At 44.5% G+C, this 16,463-nt stretch overlaps 8 protein-coding genes across 11 annotated transcripts in view; 5 read left to right on the forward strand and 3 right to left on the reverse strand.

Annotated features, from left to right (window-relative positions):
• The window catches only part of LOC126559328 (complexin), a 553,464-nt gene that overhangs the window by 290,497 nt on the left and 246,504 nt on the right, over window positions 1-16,463 (reverse strand). The window lies entirely within an intron of this gene.
• LOC126556746 (attractin) overlaps window positions 1-16,463 on the forward strand; it is a 317,924-nt gene that overhangs the window by 169,046 nt on the left and 132,415 nt on the right. The gene's annotated exons all lie outside the window — the stretch shown is intronic.
• LOC126557182 (ATP-dependent RNA helicase SUV3 homolog, mitochondrial) overlaps window positions 1-16,463 on the forward strand; it is a 304,903-nt gene that overhangs the window by 12,089 nt on the left and 276,351 nt on the right. The gene's annotated exons all lie outside the window — the stretch shown is intronic.
• Window positions 2,270-3,444, reverse strand: LOC126559042 (thioredoxin domain-containing protein 9). The gene is made up of 3 exons (XM_050215145.1): window positions 3,358-3,444; window positions 2,516-3,056; window positions 2,270-2,445 (listed from the first exon to the last, which is right to left on the reverse strand). The coding sequence occupies exons 2-3, from the start codon at window positions 3,050-3,052 to the stop codon at window positions 2,335-2,337; spliced, it is 648 nt and encodes a 215-aa protein (XP_050071102.1). The 5' UTR covers window positions 3,053-3,056; window positions 3,358-3,444; the 3' UTR covers window positions 2,270-2,334.
• LOC126557524 (uncharacterized) lies at window positions 8,861-10,618 on the forward strand. Its single transcript, XM_050213330.1, has one exon. It carries the CDS (start codon window positions 8,861-8,863, stop codon window positions 10,616-10,618), a length of 1,758 nt encoding a protein of 585 aa, XP_050069287.1.
• LOC126559163 (protein THEM6-like) lies at window positions 12,533-13,186 on the forward strand. The gene is made up of 2 exons (XM_050215280.1): window positions 12,533-12,671; window positions 12,753-13,186. The coding sequence occupies exons 1-2, from the start codon at window positions 12,533-12,535 to the stop codon at window positions 13,184-13,186; spliced, it is 573 nt and encodes a 190-aa protein (XP_050071237.1).
• Window positions 14,058-15,455, reverse strand: LOC126565289 (nucleotide exchange factor Sil1). Its single transcript, XM_050222456.1, has one exon. It carries the CDS (start codon window positions 15,453-15,455, stop codon window positions 14,085-14,087), a length of 1,371 nt encoding a protein of 456 aa, XP_050078413.1. The 3' UTR covers window positions 14,058-14,084.
• On the forward strand, window positions 15,777-16,374 carry LOC126559132 (protein THEM6). The gene has a single exon (XM_050215247.1). The coding sequence runs from the start codon at window positions 15,784-15,786 to the stop codon at window positions 16,372-16,374; it is 591 nt and encodes a 196-aa protein (XP_050071204.1). The 5' UTR covers window positions 15,777-15,783.

Raw genomic sequence — 16,463 nt, forward strand, 5'->3', positions numbered from 1 at the left:
AACAAGAGTTGTTTTTTTCTATACCTTTCTTGTTTGGAAACTGAAACTGCAAACAAATGGCTACTACAAGTCACTCGCTACTGAGATGAGATCGATTTTGTTCGTTTGTTTTCTTGTTTGGTTTTCTTGGTTTTTAATTTGGGAAAGGATGACGATTCTCCGATACAGCTCCATCAGGCCCCCCCTGATGCCAAACGAGTATGCCGAATTTTTCCGAATCCGGAAAACTCACGAATTTTCGGTTCTGCTTCTCTCTCTTTGTACGGTTTTCACACTGTTCTCTTGCAGGGGTTGAAAATACACGGATGGACGACGTGTAACAACAACAACAATCCTCGGATATGGCAACGTTCGGTGGATTGGTATGCGCTCAGGACAACACGGAACACCTCTTCCCCACACATACCCAGCGTCCCAACCCCCTCTCATCCTGAAGGGTGGTTGTTGGGCAGCTAAGTTTACAACAGCACTACTCACACATACACACACAATGGCAATCTCATTCAAGTGTCTGCCACCTCGTACACACACCGGAAGCTACTTTATTGCATTAACTTGTGCAGTGCTAGTAGATGAAACCTAACTTTACAACCTAGATTCAATTATCTTTTCGAGCAAAAAGCACAAACTAATAATAGTGTAGGTTAGCACAAAACACATCGTCGTCTCCAATGTTGAGATAGAAAATAGATTCCAATTACCATTAATTATCGGCAAAATCGGACACACTCTTCTGCCGGACACTTTTCACCAGAATGATTGTTGGCACAACGTACGGCACAGCACAACAGCACCGCTTCTGAGAAACACCACCCAATCCGTCTGCCAACGAGAATTGCCTTCGTGTTGGTTGACGCCTGCTGATGTGTTGTTTGGGTTTTTGGGGTGGGTTGGGTGGTGCATTGCAGGTTGAGGATGAACCGTGCATGCAGCCCTCAGTTCAATGCTGGTGACAGTTTGCAAAATAAATTTGAACTTGTTTTTGCTTATAAAGAAATTTTTTATTTTTTGTACTTAAAATGTGCTTTAATAAACATTTTAATGATGAAACTTATACAAAAATGTAAAAAAGTTGTGAAATGTTCTGTTTCCCTTTTCTTCCCTATTACTTCAGAACTGGAGAAAAAAAGACAGTTCATATAAAAATGTACTTAATAGATGGACCTGCACTATCATTCAATGGTGGTTTAAACATAAAATAAATAAAATAGCAACTAATAAAACTAATAAATCATATTTTCCCAAAATCTATGTTAGACCGACCATTGTTCGAACTGGCATAATTGAACGATGTTTTTTGCATGCCTATTTTACGTTTATAACTTGTGGTTGAGTATCTGCCATCAACGTCGAAAATATGGTAAATAAACTGGGCTGGAAACATGAAACGCAATGCTCAAAGATCGAAATATCTAAAAATCCTGAATGAGTATTAAAGTAATGTAATCTTTTATCTTCACTCATTTTCCCGGAATGAATATTACTCTCAAATCGTTGTACAAATCATAGTACTAGAAGAACACTTCTTCAGGTGATTTATTCATCCCTATGAGTACATCATTACGATTAGTGTTAAGAATAAGAATTGTATCCTTGTTATGGTCCAAAGTAAGTCTTAAATCAAACAAAAGCTTTCCCACGCAGGATTAGCTGTTTTTTCGTGTAGCAAAATGGGGACCACGCATGTGTGTTGATTGGTGTGAGTTGCTTAATTTTCACTCAAAAAGCCGACTTGCTAGCCTGATTTTGTTCCCTACCGTAGCCGTAGCGAAAAAAGAAAAAATGTTAATTATGAACTCAATATTAAATACGTGTAGTACGGCGGCGCAAGTAAAATACTGTGATTTTTTTCTCTTTTTTCTATCTTTGCTCTATGCTGTAAAGAAAACTCAAAAAGTTTTCTTCTACAAATATGATTCCGAACATGTTTTTGTTTCTTCTGCCAACAATCATTCTTCGTCGCTTGATAAGATTGTTCGTCTCACTACGTGAGCAAGGGAGGAGGAGACGTTCGTCCCACGATGAGGGAGAATTCGATTATTCCGTATTATGTCCTAAAAGTTTCAGTTATAAATCGAAGCAAAAAATTAACCACCACCACACGAGCATACCGGTGCGAAGGAGTGGCTGTGGATGCGTGGATTGTTTGTTTTCGATAACATTTGTTACTATACTTATTTGCAGTGAATGGAATTGAGTCTCCCTTTTAGATATTCATTCTTCCCATCGAACAGAGGTAACACATCCTTCCATCTAACGATTACCCTATGTCTTACGCACTTCCACTCACCGGAACACACACACAGGTCACGAAGAAATGGATTCTGTCGACATCTAATCGTCGAAGTCAATGTCTGAATCATCCGAATCGTAACCGCCACGAATCGTTTTAAGATTGCTCGGTTTCTTTTGCTTTTTCACATCCGGTGGAGTCAAGAGATCACCCTGAAAGTGGTGTGGAGTAGTGGTTAGCTGACAAACAAAGTTATCGAACTCGGCAGTGAATAATACTTACGCTGTATTCGATCGCACCCGACTGGGCAATGCGCCATTCGAGCATTTCGGTACTGAAATCATCACAGTTCCCGAGATCGGTAAAACCCACGATGTAATCCTTGGTTTTGCTGTCCTTTATCAGTGCGATGCTCGGTATCACCTTAATGCGAAGGCGCTCTGTGAGGAATGGGCAGCGTTCCGCATTTACCTTGCAAAATTTCGCTTCCAAATGTTTGGTGGCCAAAATTTTTAGATGCATATCGACGATCCGGCAACGTGGTGCCGAGTCGCGATAGAAGTGGCACACAATGTTGGGCGATTTTTTCGAAACGGCAAAAAATTCTTTCTCATCGGCCAGCTCCGAGTACTCGCCGTGTCCGTTGTTTTTCCATTCCTGCCGTTGCTGGGCCTGTTTCTTCAGCTGCTGGATGCGCTGTTCCCGCAGCTTGTCGAGCTCGTCCGTGTTCAGGTTTTCCAGCCGATCCAGCTCACTGTCGAGATGCTTTTCCAGCTGCACCGCGGCCGAGATCATTTGATTCTGTATCAGTTGTTCCATTTTTCTACCGTGTTGGGAGGTGAACAATGCGAGAAAGCAATAGTGTGTTACAATAAATGTGAACAATTTTCGTTTCATTCACGAGACGCAAGAGAACACAAATGGAAACGCCTCCACACTGCCTGCAAAGGCCGGTCCCAGATTTCGATCATCACTGCACACCCGGACCAGGTTCGACAGTTCATGACGGGGGGCATCTGATCGTGATTTTGATAAAAGACGGCCAACGCCCTGTTCTTACCCCACTGTCTACTGTGCCAGGTGGTTGACGAAGGTTGAAAATTGATTCCCACACCGATAAATACTTACAATTTTCAACGTTTCTTTATTATAATTCCAGTATTACTGTACCGTCCCGTTACTTTGCTTCTACTTTTTTGCTTTTGGGTATGTGATTCAATCCATCCTCCTCTTGTGCTGCTGTCTTTTTCTTTCCTGACGTTTCACTCATGTCGATTATATCGACATAACGAAATTTACCCACTGTGGAAATTTATTCCCATTGTAAGTTTATTCCAATTGGACGAGATATTTGTTTTTATTATTCATTTAGAAGAGAAAAGAACGAAACAACATTTCTACTCAGTTATTCTATTTTATAGAAACGAATAAAAACACTATTTCAGTAGAAATCAAACACGTGAAAAAATCGACCAACGTTTGACAGCACCGCTTTTGATCGATTCGGCAATGCACCGTGTAGCAGGGGCTTCATATCGACTTTGACAAAATTACAAAAACTCGAAACGTTGAGCAGAACGGATGGTGGTGCGTTGCTGTGCGTGCGTTGAAAGCTATTCTTTTGTTCGTCTCAATACCTGTGCGGTGTTAATTACCAAAAAATAACACAATCGGATACCTCTAACTTGTTATCTCCGTTGTCGTGTACGTATCCTGCCCAGCTGAAGACTACAATTTTCAATCATTAAACGAAAACTCGCGCGTCTTTTCCGTGTGTGTGTTTGTGCTGTGCCTGGCTTTTTCCTTGTGCTGTTACCGGTTTTTTATTCCTGGCTGGCGTTCGTGTGAAAAGAAACAGCAAGTTCGTTTTATATCCACCGAGAAAAGTAAGTTTAAATAGGAATTTATGCTATAAGATGTGCTCCACCAGCTCCGGTGGTAAATAGCTAGTGCAATTTCCTGATAATCTTCAGTGATATTTTGTATGTGTGTGTGTGTGCGCCTTATTCAGTAAACTGGTCGGTTCTTGAGAAGAGCAATCGTTACAGAAGGAACAGTGAGAAACAACGCCAAACTGAAAAGAATCTAGTGGCGGGTACACTAATGTGTTCACAAAGAACATGAAATAAAACTGATTCTTAATGCTTAACCATCTCGGTAGGCTAGATAAAGGTTAACCACGCATTCCCGGGTGAACAGCAACCAGCAGCGTTCGACAGTGGCGCGAGCGGCAGCGGTGGCGTTCCTTGGGCGCGGAACTTTATTTTTAGGTTATTTTTGTTTTTCTACGGACCGAGGCAACCTGTATGGGAAGTCTGTAAGGTGGTAAGGGGTGCGTGCGTTTGTACGGGTAAAATTCGCGGGCTCTCTGCCGAGAAAGGTCAAACTTTTCCCGTGCAGAAAAACGTAGCCAAAACGAAGAGACGGCTAGGGTTTGCCATGGTAATGGCGCAGTGCGTGTGAAAAGGATAGCTGCATTCTCTCGTGCTCTTTCTCTCTCTCTCGCGCTCATTCGAAATGAAAATGGCGTATATGTAGTGTATGCAAAGGGCCAACGTTTTTGGGTTGAGGTAGCATAGAAGCAAAGCATACAAACGAGCGATTACTAGTTTCATGAAAAAAATTTTTTTTAAAGAAATAAAATGCAGAAGAAATTAAAAAAAAATCCTTCACAAGCTAGTTTTTAGGTTTCCGAGCTAGTAACATTATTGGGTTGATCGAGAAGGAAACGTTGAGCGAATTCTCCCTACAAGACGGTTGAGTATGAATGATGCTGCATCTGTATGTGTGTGTGCACCCCTACACCCTATGTTTGTAAAGTGGTGTGCGTTAGTAAGTGTATCCGCTTCTCTATGCTCTTTTATGTGTGTGCGTATGTGGTTCTAATAGGCAAGGATGTTTTATGCTCAATTTTATGATGTACAGCCCATACACAAACGAACCGATGCACTGGTATTTGATCCCTTTGGCGGGTAGCGTTTGAGCGCTAAGTTGTTGTAGAAATGATAGAAGAACGAATATGAAAAGAACGGGACCATCAATAAAAAAACGACTGCACGTCGCCCACCCGTGTCCCGCCAACATCATCTTGGCAGAGCTAATTAAGTGATAATGGTTGCAAACTCAACAAAAGAAGTGATTGGTACACATTTCTACACTTGCTAGATTGTCTAATGTTCTAAAAACCACAGTCATACACCTAAATAACAAAGAAATTTATCATTTTAGCTACCCTACTGGCTAACATATTCAAGTCTGTGTTTCACTTGGAAACATTTTATGCTGCATCGAATACCGCCAAACCAAGGGGAAAAATGGAAAGCTGTCCAACCGCTTTTTCTTTCTTCAACATCTTCAACAACCTGACCATAAGAAAGCTTCCAGAAGAAGAAGGACAGAAATGTGGATCTACCTTTCTGATGGCTTTTTTAGGGAGCAAATGGTGCCCTTGTGCAAAACAAGAAATGCTGCCTAAGGTGTTGTGAACTTGCACTTGCGACTTGTTTATAGGCATGAAGTATCAACATGTTTAGACATAAAGACAAATTGAATCACGTGCAATTTTGCGCGCCATTTACAGCAAAAAAAAAACGAACCTTTTACGAAAGTCATACGTCGCAAGATGAATGACTGGTTCATTTTATGTTCAATTATCCGATGGCCGTGTCTATCATCATCCTGTCTTGGGAACATTACGGTTTCGCCAAAGAGGACCACCCCCCCCCCCCCCCCCCCCTCGGTCGTCCCTCACCATCCGATGTGTCCAAGAACCCGGCACATTACGTTGTTATTTATAAACTTGATCACTTCTCACGAAACGGCGGTGGTAAGCATTTCTGCGTTTGAGCAGCATAATCGGTGCGCACCGGTGTATTTGTTTTGTAAATCCCGAGACACATTGAAAGGGCGGCTACTAACCCATCTAAAGAGCCATACTCTCTAAAGGACATACTTCATCACAACCGGCAAAACTATCAAGCACGAGTGCGAGTGTGACGAATTTAGATTCGTTCGAAAAACGTGCGTGCGTGCGTGAGTTTCACTACGAGATCATCATCACCACAGCCTGGCTTCTTAAACCGCAGAGAAACCATGACTTCTGTCCCTTTAAAGCACTCTTGAACCTCTATTTCTATTTCCTAGTTGTGCCAGACTCCTTAGCTACTCGACTGTGTGTGGTACATACGAGTAAACTTGCTCGATATTTTACCGCCTGCTTCGATTAGCGGTATCTATGTTGCCCGACTCAAAACAAACCTGCAGAAGTAAAAAACAAACCCCCCCAGCATAGAGAGCAGCAGGCACACAGAGGACAGAAACTAGCGAACCGCGTGCGTGACGATTATTGCCCCCCGATTAGGGAAGGAAGCTTACCACAGCGAGTGAAGCATGTGCGCGCGAATTCAGCACGAAAGTGTTTATCGATTTTATTGCACGCCTGTCTGTTTTGCTTTACCATTCTTCACCGGTTTGCGGACGGTCATGGTCAACAAATTGTTGCTTTTCTTTTGGCTGCTGAACTTCACTTTCTTTATAACACCCACTTTGCCCCGTGTTTAAGTGGGGTGGTAATAGGGTAAAGTGTAAAATCGTTTGCAAGATGATGATACCGCACAGACACAGTTGTTTGTTTCGTAAATATTTACGTAAGCATACACACATATCCGGCTTTCGTGCGCTCTAGCTCCTGCTGTCCATCAAATACGTAATATTCTCGCATGCGGTGCCAACATCCCCAAAACGGACAGGTGATGCTGAAAAAGTTTGTGTAGTTGATATTTTAAGAAAGAGCTGTTTTTCTTGTTTTTTTTTTTGTCGCGTTTTTCGCACAGCCGTTGTGGTTACTGACCGCACGGCAAAAGCCGCAAGAGCAACACATTCAGGGGGAAGTGATAGTAATTGAATATTGCAAGATGGTACGGATGTATCCGTGCGTATGATAATATTCAACACCCTCACTTATCACATACCGCGCGCACATTGAATGTGCATCAATAACAAACCATATAGAACGTGCATTCCGTTGCGTTGGGGAAACGGGGCGGGGTGTTGGGGCTATGTAAATTGTGTCTCGCGATAAACCACACATCGCCAGGCCTAAGGGATCGAGGTTGATCGTGTGCGGAACCATTCATTCAGGCTTTTCTTGCAATTTCATCTTCCCATACTACTGGTAAGATGTGTGTGTCCCAATATTCCCACTAGAAATGTTTCTTGGACTGTTTCGATTCTTGGTTGATCAGACATCTTGCAAAGTGAGCACAGATTAAATTGAAACGCTCGATCGGGTTTGCACAACCAACGGGCGTTCTGATGAGAGGTGCGCTCTGGTGATTAATTTCGAAACCATGCAAGCAACAATGCTCTCATCTACATACAAACATAAAATGGGGCGAACGACGAAGGTGCGGGGTGAGTGACAAAATAAAAGAATCGTCTCCCTGATTGCGTCCATTCGCCCCCCCCCCTCCTCCGTCCCCCGTCCCAACTCCCTCTTCACCCACCTGGCATTTGAACGCTTTTAAATCTTGCCATCATGGGGATCGAAAGCATGGACCGATAGATAGGCCCAATGATTGGACCACAGAGCTTGCTTGCGAGCAGTAAAAGAGCTGATAAAGACTCATCAGGGTGCGTGGTGGAGAGTTTGAAGTTGGGTTGGGTGTAGGTGTGGTTGTATTATTTGTGTGTTCTCTTTGTTGCATTGCTTTTGAATACACTTTTCCAGTGCCATAGGTGTTAGATTTGCTTATTTCGATTTTTGTGCGCGATTGACGCGAGGAGGCATGATGGATTTGTTGTAACAGCAAAAAGAAGATGAAAAAATCCGCAATGAACCGGGCAAGGAAACTATGTTTCATTGGCGGCAATTATGGTACATAACGCGGGCGGGCGAGGTCTCACAAACACACCCGCGTGCTCTTCGCTAGCAGAGCAAAGAAACCCTTGCCGGCTCTTCGTTTGTTTGTATCCGCGATCGGCGTACAAAGCATACATGCGCAAAACTATGTTTGACATCGAAACAAAGCTCTGAGACGCATTAATATGTTAACAAAAAAAATGCTTATTTATTACGTTCTTAATAAAACAAGAGAAAAAATATCGAACCCGAAAATGAACAGAAAATATTGAAATAGTTCTGCAAATCATTAACTATTATATGCTATTATGTATATCACACAGTAGGCAGTGTATTTTCTTATTTGCCGGCTTGATTATACACATTGCACCATGGCGACCGACTGGTACATACACTGGCAATGTGATTGGTAGTAGTGATGTGATGCTATGGTGCTACAGACGGCTAAGTATATAGATCACGAGCTCGCGAGATTCAAGTATGTACAATTTGTAGTTCGAGCGCGCGGCGGCTATGTTGTACATATGTGGAAATGTTCATCCAACAACCACATCACGGATGAGAGAACAGAGAGAGAAAGAGAGTGAGAGGGGGGGGGGGGGGAGCCGGTCAATGATTAACGCCCCGGAACAACGCACATACATTGTACGATCGTCTCTTTTTCGCGATCTAACGAAAGAAGGGGTAGAATTCTGTTCAAGTAACAGTTTGGAATTTCATCGCACTTAGCCTGCTTCTAATCTGTCTCCTGTAATCTTTCGTTTTAGATGTCACTGCAAGTGTCCAATCAAACTACGTCCGGGCGTCGTACACCGCAGGTGTATCCTGGATTTGGTGCTTTACCTGCTGGCGCAACAGCTACAACACCAACGGCCACCAATGGAAGTGGCACAGCAAGCGGACCGAATACCGCTGGAAGCGGATCAGTCGGTCGTGCGGGAAAAGGCAACAGCAAACAATCACATATTCCGGTAGCAATCGGTAGTGTGGTCGGTACGCCAAACATCACCGAAACCACCCCTGCAGCTGCGGCAGCACCACAAACAGCCGTTGTACACCCCGGTACGGCAGGAACCACCGATGGAACGCCTGGACAAAAATCACTCCAATCGGATCACGTTTATGGCATGAAACAACAGAGCACTGCTGCTGCTGCTACAATGATCCCAGCTGCTGCTGCGAATCGGTCAACCACCAACGGAACTCAATCGGCGACGGCTGATAAAAGCAGAGTTTCTCAGCAGAAATCTTCTGCAGAGGTTGCAGTGACCGGCAAAAAGGCAGAACAACCAGCCGCACCACCACAGCTTGCCGTGACAGGCGAAACTGGTTCAAAGCTACGCGCTCCAACAAACTCCCGCAATGCACAGCAGAAACAATCGGCGGCTGATGAAGGTGTTGCTGCTGCAAAAGCATCCGTGCAGCAGCCGAAGACCGAAAAAGCTGCTGTTACCGATAATTCTCTTCTGACGGAAAAATCACTCCGAGGATTCATGTCTGATGGTGAAGAGATGGAATCGCTTCTGTTGGATCCGTGGGATTTGGAGGACACACAGCCGCTAGCTCGCACGAACGCTGGCAAGTCCAAGGCTGCGCAAAAAGCGGTACCACAGGCACAGGCACGCGTTAGCCCGTTCAAGACGGGAAAGCAGCAGGATAATGCTACCGTAGAGAAGGAAGCAACTAACAGCAGCAGCCCATCCAAGAAGGGTGCTGCTCCACCGGAAGTAGAAGCTGACAAGAATCGTTCACCGAAAGCGTCGGTCGCCTCCAAGGGTGGTGAATCCACTGCTCCGTCTACACCTGTGAGCAGCGGTAACGATTCGTTGATCGGACGTCCGCTCCGTTCCATCTCCGGTCGCCGTTCGACCCGTCCGATTGCAGACATCAAGTTTACGCACCATCGCCGTTCGATCGCCGATCCGCACAACGATTCGATTTCCAGCATGAATGTAACGATCGGTTCGGAGGTTGGGAACGATAGTCTGTTGATGCGTACGCCAGCACCGGCATCGCGCAAACGCAAGGACATGACGCCGGAATCGACCTCGGATATTGCTGTGGCCGAGAGTCCGAAACGGGCACGGTTTGATTTGAGCGGCATTTTCAGCAAAGTTGTCGGCACACCGGTATCGATGCTAAAGGACCGTTTGTTCCGTGTCAACCTACAGAGCACACCGCGTGCGTTGATCGTTGATGAGGAGGACGCATCGAAGGTAGTTACGGCCGAAGCTACCACCACAACCGCTAACATTACACCCCAGAAGGATGGTGAAGGTGGTGCTGCCGACAAACCGGCGGAAGGTCAAACTACCGCCGCAAAAATGGAGATAGATGTGGCTGAAAAGGAGGACAAATCAGTTGCCGAGTCCGGTCAGACGGTCGTTTCGGGAAAGGATGACACCGAGAAGCAGCAGCAACAAGGGCAGGAATCTTCATCGGCCACCGTTGCTGATGAGGATGAGGTTGAGGTGAAGATCGTCACCACTGGCCAGCAGCAACCAAAGCGGTGTAGTATTATGTAAAGCCCTGCTGTAACAATGTAACAATGTGTGTGTATGTAACGGCGCGCAAACCTCACGACGACGACGGGCTATCTCTCTATTACTCAATTCGATATACCATCTGCAGCCATGCCCGGGTGTCGGTCACGTGGAACATCGCGCACCGTCGCATTTGTATACGTGTCCTCCGTTTCCCGTGTTTTAAAAGGTAAATGTTATATTCATCCCGCAAAATCGTCGTTCGGTTTCCGGGAAGGGTCAATCGCTAATATAATCACAGTACTACTACAGCGGTCTCTAGTAGAAGAGTGTATTAGTTGGTCCCAACACCACTGCGCGCGATCAACCGATCAACAACATCATACTCTCTTTTATTTACATGTAGATTTAGCATGTATATTTTGTTTACGTTGAGGGTAAAGAGAGCGGGAAGAAAACTGAGCAGATTTGTGGTAGAGTTTTTCTTTTAAATTTTTATGTGTTGCAAACAGAACGTTTGCTACAGGAACGAAGAAAGGTAATACATATAAATATATTATAAAGAGAGCGAGAGAGAGAGAGAGAGAGAGAGAGCGAGAGAGAGAGAGACCCATGGTCTTTCAATGAATGAATATGCGTTTGCTCACATTGTTTTGGAAAGTACTCATAAATGAAAATTAGAAGAAAAAACAAATGTTTAAAAAAGAGAGATATGGCGTAAGGCAAAAACAAAAACACACATACACGCACACCAAAACGAAAACGTTTGCCAAGAATTTTGTACAACATTCACAGAGATAACGCATATATTATTGAACTCGGATAATATTTTGTATGTTCTTCTCTAGCTCTCGTACACGTGTGTGGTTCAAAATTAGTAATAAAAGCAGATTTTAGAAATGGCGCAGATAAAGATCGATCGATCGATTTCCTTTTAACAACAATCAGAAATATTTTAGTTTGTTTCTTCTATTTTCGTTTACTGCATCTCATATCCTCTAATCAGCAATCGATAGCAATAATTAAGGGATGTCCCCGTCTTCCGCAACCGGAAACAAATTAGTAATATGTAGTGCAAAAAAATGCGTTCTCTTTAATCCTCCCGAATGTAAATCGTGCATGCTTTCGATTTGATTGGAACGAAATTGAGATTAACGTATTAGTAAGTCCAAACTAGGATTACACCTGCGGCACACTAGTGTCTCGATCAATTTTCATCACTGCGAAGAGTTTTGTGAAAAAAACAACTTTAATTTTGTAGAGCGCATAATAAAAACATATCACAACATAAAAACAGCAAAACGTGAGGGAGAATCCCTTTTATCTGATCTTTGTCTTAAAATTACTCCCTTTCTCTATACAAGACAAGACAATGAGGAATAAATTGAAATGTAGCTGTTTTATGCGAAAAAAGAATATCAAAAGTGATAAAAGATAACGGAGTGAGAAAGAAACTAAAGCGGGAAAAATACCAATCTCAACGTCACAGTTGTTACGCGAGCGGTAAGCATAAAATAACTTAAACAGCCGGTCTATCGATACCGGCAGTTATCTAATCGTAATACGTTATCAGAGATGGACCTGGCCGGTTCGGTGGGTTAGAGTATTAAAGGTTGTTATTTCCGCTTTAGTCATCTTTTTTTGCTGCGGGAACTCCAATCGGTGTGGTAAATTCAATCATCCGTCAATTGGATCCAAGTAAACGCTTGTTGCTAAGAAACGAAAAAGAGGCCCTTTTTTCAATTTTCCATTATGCCATTCATACTTACCTTAAGTAATACATGAATCCAGCACAGTGAGCAGCGCGTGCTTTGTTTTGCGTTTTTGACCTTGAAATTTCGGGCTAGTTTACTTGTCAAGTTGACAGTGCAATTTGGCGGCTCGTACGATAGCAAAGAAAGCATAATTTGCATCGGTTTAGAATCACTCCATCTGTTTCGTTCTGTAGCTTAAAAAATGTGGTGTTTGGCGGCCTTTGTTGCGCTCCTGTATGCGCTGTGTGATGTGAACTACTTCATACGGATCCTTTTTACCATACTGCATGTGATGGTAGTACCGGGAACGATTAAAGTTACCGACAAACATACAATTTATGGTGAGTACAGGCGCGTTTTCTTTGCAATTATGTTTGTGTGTGTATGTGTTCACCGGTACGTCTGGATTCTCTCATCCGTAGGGTTCTGCACAACGCAGGATGTGGATTTCCTGCTGAATCATATGAACAATGGACGCTATCTGCGTGAGCTCGATTTCTGTCGGTTCTATTGGTACGGTCGGACACGCTTCTGGCCACTGGGAAACGCAAAGAACCTACTGCAGGGTGAATGTATGGTACGGTACCGGCGCATGCTACCCATCTTCAAGGCGTACAAGGTGGAAACGCAGCTAGTTTGGTGGGACGAGCGATCAATTTACTTTGAGCATAAGTTTATCACGCTGCACGACGGGTTTATACGTACCGTGGCTTACTCCCGCCAGCGTGCGATCGGTGCCGATTTGCTCGAGTACGTCAAACAGTTCCCGGAGTGTCGGGAACGACCCGCCCAGCCCACCGTCCTGAAGGGCTGGATCGAAGCGAACGAGGCAAGCAGTCTGCAGCTACGCAAGTGAGGCAGTAGTTAAGACAGGGCTTTCCATGTTCGATCTCTCCTTCTCTCTATTTCGCTACACGATCGCTAGTAGAAAGGCAGGTGCGATCGGAGTAACACGTGAAAGCGTCGTATATGGAAGTGTGTGTGTGCGTTGAATGTGTGGAAAAACGCACACAATCGAACCTCTAGAAAGCTTACCCCCGCTAGTGTAGCGGACAGGTTTGCTTGACGTAGCATTACAAAGCAAAGCAGCATAGTCTTCGAACGGTTTCTGCCGAGTGTGCACCAGAAATTTATCCAGCACGGTAAGATTTGTTTTTAAAGATCAGCGCGACACATTCGAAATTGTGTGCCATTTTACGTTTACTGTGGGTGCATATTGATTGTGACAGTTTTTGGTTAGTTTTCAATCGTGAAAAGAGTACGTACATTAAATGTAAATCGATGTGTAACCCTTTTTTGACCGTGGATCTCAACTTCGAGTGGAGGATAAAGTCCAAAAGCTAAACCCATGAGACAGCAAAAAACCAAAAGCAATGAGCGTGAGAGTCGTAAAGGTGTTTACTTTAAATTTATTCTCAATTTAAATGTGGAAGAGCAGCTAAGCACACGTGTATGGATCAGTCGTACGTAATTTATAAATACAAAAATGCACAAATAGATCTTGCTGTATTTACGATTTAATGTAATCGTGACGTTAGCAACCGGTTCCGGTCCATTTTCCTAGCATCGGATCAACCCAGTTTGACTCGTTAAAGTCAACAGCGGGTAACGGAGATATGCTGAAATCGCAACTTTGAGATTTTTTTCCATTCCGATTCAAAATTGGGTTCGATTGTACAATTAGGAAATATAAATAATTTATTTGTAGTTTCCTCCTAACATCCTACTTTCTAATTTTGTTCCGCTCTCCCTTCTCACAGTTCATCTTTCGGTTTACCGTACAGTTCCACAATTAAGTCATCGATGCTACACTTAATCTCCTTCCTATAGTCAGCCAATTCACTATCCTCGTCTAATCGGTGATCTAGATTGTTTCGCAACACTAGTAACGTATGCCGAAACAGTGGACACTGGGACCACGTTTCCTGGCACAGCTGTTTGCACACTTTCAGTGCCTTTACCGTGTCATCGGTCAGGTTGTCTTCCGGTATGAGTGCCGCTTTATGTTGGTGAAAGAATTCCCTCGCATGGTGACAAAATTCGGTCCGTTGTAATCCATCGATCAGCTTGGTCGAACGGTACTGTTCTGCCGTCGTTGGGTCACTTTCTCCTCCATCGGTTGCGCTCTGATAATCCTCCAGCACGTCCGCAACCAGTTGCAGCACCTTCACCTTAACCTTCAGCTCGACCTTCTTTTCCCACACACCATACAGCACGCTGTACCCGTGCGGTGTTAGCAGTTGCTTCTGGGCAAATGGGAATTTTCGTACCAGGCTGCCGAACGCGTACAGTGCGGCAGAAATTTCGTCCGTCGTCGAAGCGCGTCCAAGTGCCGTGAGCAGGTTCGTACCGCCATTACGCTCGATTAGTGCGACCTTTGCTTTGGGATTGTTCTGTACGATCGTGCCCAGTAGTTGGAGGGCTTTCGTGCGTGTTACACTATCCTCGGTACGGTTTATGCTGGGCCAGATGATTTTCTCCACACCGCCACGATCAATGAACTGTAGTGCGTTATCGATTTGATGTGATAGATATTCGAGATCCTCAAAAAGAGCATCCAACTCTTGCCGGTCAGTGGTGGAAGTTTTCTTAAGCACTTCCTCAAAGCGGCCAAACAAATCGGTCATAATTTCACTGTCGCTTTTCAGCTCCACGTTGGAGTCTTTGAGCTCTTGCTTAATCTGTTCGTAACTTTTAAACCGAGCGCGTCCCGATTCCTCCAGCGGTTCCTCCTCGTACTCGTTGGCTGGAATGTCTTTGAGTGCTTCTCTCAGCGCTTCCAGTTTCATGCCAGCTACGGTATCGGTGTTGCTTGCCCCCGTACCGGGTACTTGATGGTCCTTTACCTTCTCTCCCGGCACCATCGAAAGCGACGATGAATCCCCTTCACCACCATCCTCTTTGTCTAGTAGTTTGGCTTCCTTTTTGCCGCTGGTTAGATTTATCCGTACATGCAATCCTTCCGGGATCGATTGGCCTTCCTTGATCTCCTGCCATTCGCTGGTGGGCACGAATTTAGATTCATTCGAACCACTGCCGGTTGCGGCCGACGTCTGTGCGGTGATAGAAAACAACACCACCACTAAACTAACCACTATCGCTTGTTTAAACACGCTCTCTTTCATGTTGAAATGGAAACTTTTGATTTCCGTTGGTCGCACCAACAATCTTTTTATACTACCAGCACAGTTTCTGATGAAATAAACATGATTTCTTGACCGGGAAAGATGATTCTTTGCTTGCTGTTTGTTTTGAATGAAATACACGTCATGTAAATTGGGGTATGATGTGTATTCGAGCAGTTTTGACAGCCCCGAGTGGTCGAACATTTTCGAGCAGTGTCGAATGTAAACAAACGCGCGCTACCAGCAGAAGGGGTTGATTTTTGAAAAAAAAATCGATTTTCCGTTATCTCACTTCACGGTATAGATTAATTCTTTTCGTTTTCAGAAAATGTTCTCCTGCGTACTACTTGTTGGACTGCTCATCCTCTACATGATCTGGGATGTGAACTACTTTCTTCGGTGTGTGGCCACTCTCGGCTACGGCATGCTTTTCCAGCGCAAACGCAAAGTTACGGAACAGACGGCCATCTACGGACTTTGCACGACCCAGGACGTGGACATCTTTATCCGCCACATGAACAATGCACGCTACCTGAGAGAGCTTGACTTTGCACGCTTCCACTTCTACGGACTGACCGGTATTTATGGCAAAATCAAGGCTAAACGTGGTGGTGCCGTACAGGGCGCCTCCAGTGTGCGCTACCGTCGTACGATCCCGATCTTTACCGCGTACAAAATCATCACCAAGCTGGTATGGTGGGACGACAAGGCTATCTATCTTGAGCAACAGTTTGTGACGCTAGCGGATGGGTTTGTGCGTGCCGTAGCCATGTCGAAGCAGTGCATTACCAATGTGGATGTACTCGAGCTGATGAAGGAGTTCCCCGGCGCAGAGCAGAGACCTCCGATGCCGGAAGAGCTCAAGCTGTGGCTCGATTCGATCGAGATGTCTAGCCAGAAGCTACGCAAAGATAAATAGGTGTAAAGAGTTGCGGAAGGGGTCTGTGTTGGGAGCATAAGGTTTAAGTATTTTGTATGGGCATTTGTCTTTTGGGGTATAAAAAGGAT

This window comes from Anopheles maculipalpis, chromosome 2RL (genome assembly GCF_943734695.1).
Source record: "Anopheles maculipalpis chromosome 2RL, idAnoMacuDA_375_x, whole genome shotgun sequence".
Taxonomy (NCBI): domain Eukaryota; kingdom Metazoa; phylum Arthropoda; class Insecta; order Diptera; family Culicidae; genus Anopheles; species Anopheles maculipalpis.

Excerpts from the sequence above, each read along its gene's own strand:
- LOC126559042 (XM_050215145.1), bottom strand. The coding sequence starts at position 3,052 with ATGGAACAACTGATACAGAATCAAATGATCTCGGCCGCGGTGCAGCTG. Across the intron at positions 2,446-2,515 it reads CGGGTGCGATCGAATACAGC|GGTGATCTCTTGACTCCACC; the intron begins GTAAGTATTATT and ends CACCACTTTCAG.
- LOC126557524 (XM_050213330.1), top strand. The coding sequence starts at position 8,861 with ATGTCACTGCAAGTGTCCAATCAAACTACGTCCGGGCGTCGTACACCG.
- LOC126559163 (XM_050215280.1), top strand. The coding sequence starts at position 12,533 with ATGTGGTGTTTGGCGGCCTTTGTTGCGCTCCTGTATGCGCTGTGTGAT. Across the intron at positions 12,672-12,752 it reads CGACAAACATACAATTTATG|GGTTCTGCACAACGCAGGAT; the intron begins GTGAGTACAGGC and ends TCTCATCCGTAG.
- LOC126559132 (XM_050215247.1), top strand. The coding sequence starts at position 15,784 with ATGTTCTCCTGCGTACTACTTGTTGGACTGCTCATCCTCTACATGATC.
- LOC126565289 (XM_050222456.1), bottom strand. The coding sequence starts at position 15,455 with ATGAAAGAGAGCGTGTTTAAACAAGCGATAGTGGTTAGTTTAGTGGTG.